The sequence below is a fragment of the Mchenga conophoros genome, linkage group LG6 (genome assembly GCF_057382185.1).
Source record: "Mchenga conophoros isolate Kocher_MC1m ecotype Shallow Benthic linkage group LG6, M_conophoros_male_GT1.1, whole genome shotgun sequence".
Lineage (NCBI taxonomy): Eukaryota > Metazoa > Chordata > Actinopteri > Cichliformes > Cichlidae > Mchenga > Mchenga conophoros.
This window is the reverse complement of record NC_140531.1, coordinates 38,041,386-38,050,150: the sequence shown is the minus strand read 5'-3', so window position 1 is coordinate 38,050,150 and position 8,765 is coordinate 38,041,386. Positions and strand designations below refer to the sequence as shown.

The 8,765-nt window shown below is 37.7% G+C and overlaps 1 protein-coding gene across 1 annotated transcript in view; it reads left to right on the top strand.

Moving 5' to 3' along the window:
* Positions 1-5,744: 5,744 nt before the first annotated feature.
* vwa11 (von Willebrand factor A domain containing 11) overlaps positions 5,745-8,765 on the top strand; it is a 36,446-nt gene continuing 33,425 nt past the window's right edge. Inside the window, exon 1 of the mRNA XM_085277889.1 lies at positions 5,745-5,853. Within this exon, the coding sequence (XP_085134015.1) occupies positions 5,831-5,853 (23 nt within the window). The 5' untranslated portion in view covers positions 5,745-5,830. The remainder of the gene's footprint in view (positions 5,854-8,765) is intronic.

Genomic DNA, 8,765 nt, shown 5'->3' with positions numbered 1-8,765 from the left:
TGAGGCATATCTCCTGCTGCTATCGCTCCTCCTTCTCTCATCCCTCAGTTTTACTCTCTCTATCTTTCACTCCTCCTGTACAGTATCTACATCCCTCACTCACTTTTCAATCGGTGTGTTTCTACTATCCTTTGCTCGTAGTTGTTCCCCTGTAAATACTTCTGTGTCACACATGTGCTAAATTCTCCAGAAAAGCCCATCAAGGCACAGATTATTATAAGCAGAAGTCTTCCCAAAATGTAAATAAATATATTTTTAAATGTCTCTTTCCAGTTTATGTAGAAACTGACCAATTAACAAGCAGGTATCAAAATATTGAGATGTTTATAAGTGTGTCAATGACAGTGGTTAACATAGATCTTTTTTGAGCCTGACACCATTTCCTGTCTGTGTTTGTGACATCTCCAGTAATCCCGTATTTATTTGCTCACTCTCACTCTGATCTCGTCTCTTCCGATGTTGATGTAGGCTTGTCCTCAATCCTCTGGACCTAATTAGAGATGGACCGATCCGATATTACGTATCGGTATCGGTCCGATACTGACCTAAATTACTGGATCGGATATCGGAGAAAAATAAAAAATGTAATCCGATCCATTAAATATCACGAAAGCACCTCACAAAACTTGCAACACGCCGTAACTCGCCTCAGAACGTCGGAGCAGTATGCATCACGTGATAGAGCGGCTGTGGCATGCGGGACCTGTCGGTGGTCTGGATAGCATTTGGAGCTTTTCATCTCCGACAAAGTTATCCCCGAGAGAAGTAAAGAAAGTGTGTAAGTCCATCTCTGAATGTTTGTAAAGCATTCCCACTTTAAGCTTAACGAGCGACTGCCTCTCGCTCTCCGGCTGCTACTTCAATCGTGAAACTGCTTAATGATCAGCTGATCGGCTTTTCTGTTGCGAGTCTGTCTCTCTTGTTTGTTTTTGGTCCACTTTGCGCCAGAACGAGCAAACCAGCGGCTGAACAACAGCAGCACGTTTAAGCTTGATAAGCTGTTGTTAGAATTTATTTAATATTACTTTCTACTCGAGGATCTTTTTCTATGTAGCTGACGCTGGTAGCTGTGCAGGGGCGGATCTAGCAAAGTTTAGCCAGGGGGGCCGATAGGGCATTAACAGGGAAAAGTGGGCACAAAGACATACTTTTCTTTCTTATTCTCATTTAAAATGTCTAGCTTTTAATAAATAATTATCTGACACCCAAAGTTTTAATTTGATGCAAAATGAATAGAAGTCAGTTACTGTATATAGTAACTATTAAGTCTAATATATATACCCTAGTAAGCTATAGTACATTTTCCTTTGGGAAGGTACCATCTGTGCAGTCTGCAATTTTGTTGAAGAAAGATGTTGAATCTATTTAATATTTCTTGAAAAATAATTGATTTCTGTGCATTTTTTTTCACACTGCATCAAATTAAGGTTGATTACGTTGATTAAGCATCATGAGGTGGAGCGTGAGGGGTGGTTCCCTATTCTTTATTTATTTATTTTTGTTGTTGCTGGGAGTTGGAACCCTATTAGTTAGGTTGCTTAATATTTACGCTAAGTACTCTTTAAAATACCAGAATAGGGAGGATGGTGTAGGTCTAAGTTTATTAGATTGATCAGTATTGCTGAACTATGAAATATTTTTTTTGTATACAGGTATAACAGAATAGCTTTAGTGTAGTTGTTGTTTTAAACTTGAGTATGAATTTGCAGACTTGCAAAATGCAGCAAGATATTTTAAAAAACAGTTTTGTTGATTAAAAAACACTATATCGGATTCATATCGGTATCGGCAGATATCCAAATTTATGATATCGGTATCGATATCGGACATAAAAAAGTGGTATCGTGCCATCTCTAGACCTAATACTGCTTCCCATTGTTTACTATATTCCCAATATAGAAATGTATCTCGCAAAACAGTGTACAGAATGATAGTAAGAAGTCTCTTAAAATTTTGGCTCTGAGACCAAAATGTGAAGATGCAGACATAGATCTAGAGGGAAGGACTCCCTTAGAACTGAACCATTCCTAAAATAGGTGGGGCAGGAATAGTTTCAGGGAAAGAAAACGACATGATTCCACAAGAGAATCCAAAAGGATTTCAAAGAAAAACAGAGGAGGGATCAACAGAAAAAGACCCAACATGTAGACACGAAAAATGCTGATTAAAAAAGAAGAAGAAGGTTGTTTTCTTTCATATCCTGCAACCCATCTATATCTCTGTACAGTATAGATTTACAGTAGGGGGATCTATCTATCTATCTGTCTGTCTGTCTGTCTGTCTGTCTTATTTTAAAAAGGTTAAGACGTTTATCAGATTAATGCTGCAATACATCTCTGTAAATAATGTTTCCATGTTTCACTTACTGGGTGTATAAAAAAGCAAATTACTAGCTTTGTTGGGGCAGGAATGGTAATAGTAAATGATTTAGAAACTGCAATTACAGTTTTCCCATAAGAGAAGCCAAAAAGATGACAAAGCGGGGTGGGAAAGGAGAAAAATCCAACTGGTGCGGTTAGAAGAAATTAAGATGAAGCACAGTTACTGTAAGGATCTATGAAGAACACTCTACTTCCGTCTCCGTCCAAGCCAAACTACTATCAACATGTTTCATTCTGCATAATTACAGTAATTTATCATTTAAACCATTATGTGGTTTAAAATATAAAGTTGTTTTCGAGAAGACATTTTTAGAAACAGTTGGAAAATGTTCATTGAGGCTGAATTCCATTCATCTGTTTCAATATTTGGTGTTGTTTTTGAAATGGAGCAAGGACGAAACATTTGCAAAACACATATTAACAATGATGGACACAATGGGAGAGAACTTACACTGAAATTGGTAAAATAAAGTTATGTTAGTTGTGTGGCATATGCTCCATTTGGCTGAACGTTTTTGGTACTATCAAAATAACTGCACATGGATTAAACAGACTAAATGTAATATTTTATAAAAATATCTGTGACCATAATGCTGTTAGACATATACCAAAGCATGTGGCCCTTTTGCTCACATTAATCAAATTGGAATTGGGCTTCACATATGTAGAAAAAGTGAAACAAAAATTAGTTTCATGTTGCTACTTGTGGGGCATTTTTAGTTAAGTTTGTGATTTACCGTGTAGCCTAACTCCTCTTGTCTCTGTGCCTGGGAGAATTGCAAACTGATAACTTAACTGTTGAGTCAGTCTGCCCCAGGGCAGCTGTGGCTACAACTGTAGCTTGCCTTCACCAGTGTATGAATGTGAGAGTGAATGAATAGTGGTATTGTAAAGCAGTCCCAAAAACGCACTATATAAATGCAACCCATTATTATTATTATGAGTCATGTGCACGCTTAAATTCTATGGCGTTATTTTTGTGCCACTATTCTGAGTGCACGTAAAAAAAAATCTGCAGGTGCAAGTGTTGTATTTTGAGGAGAAATTTATTTTGAGCGAAGAAAAGCTAAATTTGAGTGAACAAAATTCATTGCTGCGTGCAAAAGATGTATTTCAGTGTTTGCTATTATCCATACACACACACAATAGCAGCCCCTCTCGCTCAGTTTTTACATTTGCGCTTGCTTGCAACGTGTTGCTTGCGCTCTCAACATTTCTGCCCGTGCGCATTCAACTCTTTCTGTACACCGTTATAATTGTGAAACAAAACCAACCAATCCCAGACTTGGATGCAAAAAAATCTGATTGGCTGTTTTGGTCTTCAATCAGCTCGAAATGATGAAATGCAATATCCCAGAATCCATTTCCAGCCTTCTAAACAAATTAGATTTTAACTTTTCCCCGGTTTGCGCTTGTGCCACGCCACCATCTGTAATGATAACTGTATTTTCTTTGCTCCTTTATTATTGTAACCCTGCAAATGTAGCTCATCTGTGAAGCACTTTGATGTACCTGGGTCTTTTAAATTTTAAGCAGTGGTATTGTTAAAATATCTATAAAATAGAAAGTCCTGAGCACTGGGGAACAAAGAAATAAGATATTTGTGACTTTGATGTGTGCTTTCTGAATAAGATAAGATAAGATAAGATAAGATAACCTTTATTAGTCCCACACGTGGGAAATTTGTTTTGTCACAGCAGGAAGTGGACAGTGCAAAAGTTATGAGGCAAAAATTAGAATACAATAAGAATAAATACAGTACACAACTGTACAGAATAGAATAAAATACTATATACAGTAGAATAAAATAAAATAAATATACAATAAGATAAAAATAGAATACAAATACAAATACTATATACAACTGAGTAAAAATACAATGATGACAGAAAGGATTATTGCACTTAGTATTATTGCATATGTATGGATGTGTGTGCTTGATCAGTTAAAGTCTTTATTATGGAGTCTGACAGCAGTGGGGAGGAAAGACCTGCGAAATCTCTCCGTCCCACACCGTGGGTGCCGCAGTCTCCCACTGAAGGAGCTGCTCAGTGCTGTCACAGTCTGCTGCATGGGGTGGGAGATGTTGTCCAACAGGGATGACAGCTTAGCCGCCGTTCTCCTGTCACTCACCACCTCCACTGGGTCCAGAGGGCATCCTAGAACAGAGCTGGCCCTTCGGATCACCCTGTTCAGTCTCTTCCTGTCCCCAGCAGAGATGCTGCCGCCCCAGCAGACCACACCATAAAAGATAAAAGATAGCAGAAGCCACAACAGAGTATATTTCTGAATGCACCGCAAATTATGTCTTCATGTAATTCCTTCCTTGTGTTTTTGTTTAGTGGCATTTACTGTTTCACTGCTGAATTCTCATGCTAAACATGAGAGTTTGCAATAATGAAGTTGTCATAAATATGTATTATCCCTGTAAGCCATAAGCTCAGGCTCCACGCCACTCTAAATAACTACTTTTGCTGACTTCCTTTGGTTTGACTCATGAACAACTAAACCATTGTGCAACATTTTGAATTCCTTTTCTGGTCACCCATGGATTCCTGTGTAATCAGCCAAAATTGACATGAAGGACGGGGAGTTTTCAAAATATTTGAAATCAGGTTTTCGATTAGTTACATAATTCACTTGGGATAGTGGAAAAAAATGTTATTTCTTCCTATGGGAGGATCTCCTTCCTATCGACATCTTTTCTTAAGAATCCATTTATTTCAGGAAACTGTTTTAAGCAAGCCACAGCGACTGTACTGCCAAAGGCACAACTGAATTGATGCATGATACAAATCTGTTTTCTTAGTTAATATATTTGTGAGACTTTCATCTTCATTGCTAGAGATTCCCAATTACATTTTTTTTCCAATCTACTTTAAGTCATTTTCTTAGTTTTGGCCAAATTGACCTGCACTGTTAATCTGCTGCACTAATCCACTGTTGTAATGGGAAAGGGACAGTTAAAAAGACGCTTGAACTGCTGAACTCTTTTAAAGGTCCTTCATTTCTGCCTTCACTGCTCAACCACGCGTTACAGAGGCTTAAAGGGGGTGCTGCTAAAACAGCTCGATTAAGAGAAAGAATGAATCGAGAAGCTGTATAAACTGTGAATCATGCACATTGATTCCAGCAGAATACAAGAAAAAACTTAATTCTGCCTAAAGACAAAGAAGAAATGAAGAAAGAAGATTACAAAATGTACTTCCTTTAAAATAAAATTCAAAGAAGTAAATGAAATTCAGTTACAACTATATGTAGGCTAATGTAATACAGGAAATTTTGTCTTTCAAGCATTGACAAACACACACACGCCTGATCTTGCACTGAGACATATTGTGCAGTGGCAAGTAAAAAAGAGGAGGAGTGCAAACTTTTAGAAGTGTCCTCGACCACAAACAAACAGCCTTTGTGTCAGGAGTTTCTTCGTAACCATACAAAAACCCTAGATGACTCATTCTTCTATGCAGGGGTAAGTAAAATACTTCCACTTCTCCAGTTTATGTGATCTTTTATTATAGTTTTAGTTTATAGTTTATTTATTTATATAGCACATTTAATTACAACAGGAGCGTTGACCAAAGTGCTGTACAAGAATACAACATACCTAATAAAATAACTTAGAGTATTTTTGGAATGTGTAAGCAGTAGCGGTTTTAGATACGGGCGACACGGGCGGTTGCCCGGGGCGGCATCGTGGTGGGGGGCGACATCACGGGCATCGGCGTCAGTCAGCGCATACTGGGAATGACATATGCACCGATCGGTTTTCTATCGCCCATTTGCTGGGGGTAAGGGCGCCCTTCGTTTGCGAGGTGAGCCTGCTGCTGGCGGCGCAGGGAGGAGGGGGGGAGGGGGGCGGAGGTGGGGAATTCTCTGACCGGCTTGAGCAGCATCTAATAACCAACTCGCAAAATAAAACAAAAAAACAAACAAACCAACAAACACGAAAACAGCGGACATTATGATACAGACTTATAATTTGCACTGATGTTTTTTCGAAATTCTATACTCGAAAAGTGAGCGGAAGAGCCCTCCGTGCGCCTGCTCGCTGCTGAAGTCAAAGTAAACGTTATTGTCATCTCCGCTACATACAGTCCAGTATATAGAGAGAAGAGACGACAAGGCTCCAGTTACAGCAGTGCAAGTAAACAAACAATAAATATAAGAAGAGTAAGAAAATAAATATACACTTTAGGACTCGGGGTAAAGGGATCAATAACAATTTGAAATTTAAAATTTACAGTTTGATGATTTAAAGGCTCACACACAACATTCATAATGTTGTAAATCCAAGCCCATTATGTATTCATGATTTAAATCCTGGGTTGTGTGAAATCTCAGAAATGCACCCTAGACAAAGTGAATCTGTGAACTAAGGTGTAGGTCTATTAGGTTATGTTGTGGTGATCCTGGGGTTGAGGGATGGGTGTTCATACTGGAGTGCAAAATTAAATCCAATGGAAGATGGACAAGAAAAGTTCAGAGCCATCAGGTCCTCAGTTTAGAAAAAAGAGAAAAGAAGAGGAGGAGAAACGAGCAAAAGATACAGGTAAGTAGATGTGTCATTGGATAATGGCAGGTCATCCTGAAACAATCAGAATCAGAATACTTTATTAATCCCTAAGGAAATTATGTGGGTTATGTGGGTTGGTCCAAGAAGAAATGGTAAAAATAGTAACAGTGACAGACTAAACTCCAAACAATACATTATGTTACAGATTTTAATATTTAGTCATTGTCAATTGTTGATTTGTCCTGTTCTCATTGTATGAGGAATTATGATGGCTGTTTGGTAGCCGTTTGCATACATACTCTCTCTCTCTCTTCATATGTGTGTGTTTGTGTGAACACTCCAGAGGGAGTGTTCGCCCGGGGCGCGAAACAGGCTAGGACCGCCACTGTCAGTAAGCATGTATAAATCATAATGTCACCTGTTCTTTTGTATTGTGTTATCTTGTTTGTAAATATTAATGTTCTTGGGATTTGAGAGTATTTAGTTGGTTTGTATCTTATACCAAATTTACACTTTTTCTGTCAACAACTGTGTAACATTTAAAGGAAAAATGCTCTTAACAGTTTGATTTGAGGTTTTTGGTAGCAGCTAGACACTCCTCACATTGTAACGACCAAAAAAGCCATATAAATTGGAAATTTCTACACTAATGCTTAGAAATACTTTGAAGAACACTTTGTTATACATCCAATCATCTGTTTTGAATTATTGAGGGGCAATGCTTTATCTCACCAATCTGTCTGGGCTGCAGAGGACCACTAGCTCCACTCTGAGCTCTTCCCCTTATCCCCAAGGCTGAGGCACTGTAGTATAGACATATGAATATGACAGTTTGTACCTTTATCACCCAATGTGCACATAGGCATACACTTAAGTACATGATGGTCATGGGAAATTCACTGTGATAAACCTCAGCTTTGCTTAATTCTCTAGGCAGCATCTGTCAGCTCTAGCAGTGCATTACATACTTTAAAGCAATACTTAACCTCACCATACTCTTTTTCATCCTTTTCTCTTTTTTTAGATTTTATATAATCTCTCCGATGATATCATTTGCTGCATATTATGCTGCGAGTGTTCTCACTGTTGGCCTGCTGTTTCATTGTCTCTTGTTGACTGTCAGTACCCTTTAATCTTTATTACTTCTATATCTTTCATCTTTAGATTCACATCTCTCGGTTTTGACAATTACTGAGAATTATTGAGAATTTAAAGAGATATTCAGACTATAAAGATTAGCCCCTCTCTCCACTCAACACTCGATCACTTAGATAGAATATGAAATTTAATTTGTTAGCACAGTAGTGGATTAAATACTAGGATATACAGTTTTTGTAAAATATCAATAACTCAGGGTTATTCATGCTTTCCTCAGATTTTTACAATTACCAAGAAAAAAACCCCAAACAAACCCAAAACACACTATTTGGCTAACAATAAAAAATATGTAAAGTAATCAAATATACAAAGTATTATCAAATAAGCAGAATGTAAATATTGGGCAACAAAAAAATGATAATAAAAAATTACTTAATAGACAGAATACAGAAGAAACTCTACTTCCCCTCATGCTAGTAATTACTTTGACTGTTCTGCAACCCTGTGTATTGTAAAACTAATAAACGAAATGCCAGGCTTAGGCAACACTTTCCATCCCTGTCTGAGTCTTCCTTTTTTTGCATTTCTTTTCTTTTTTCTGTGTCTTTGATTTACTGTGATCTTTTTCTTTTACTCTATCGTTTACAAAGCAAAATAAATCATTGCTGGAAATCAACGCAAACATGCAGTCAGAAACAGATGATTACTGAAGGGGAAAAAAGAAGTGAGTCATAAGCAGAGGTGGAGAAAGAATGATAATCTGTTCAAAG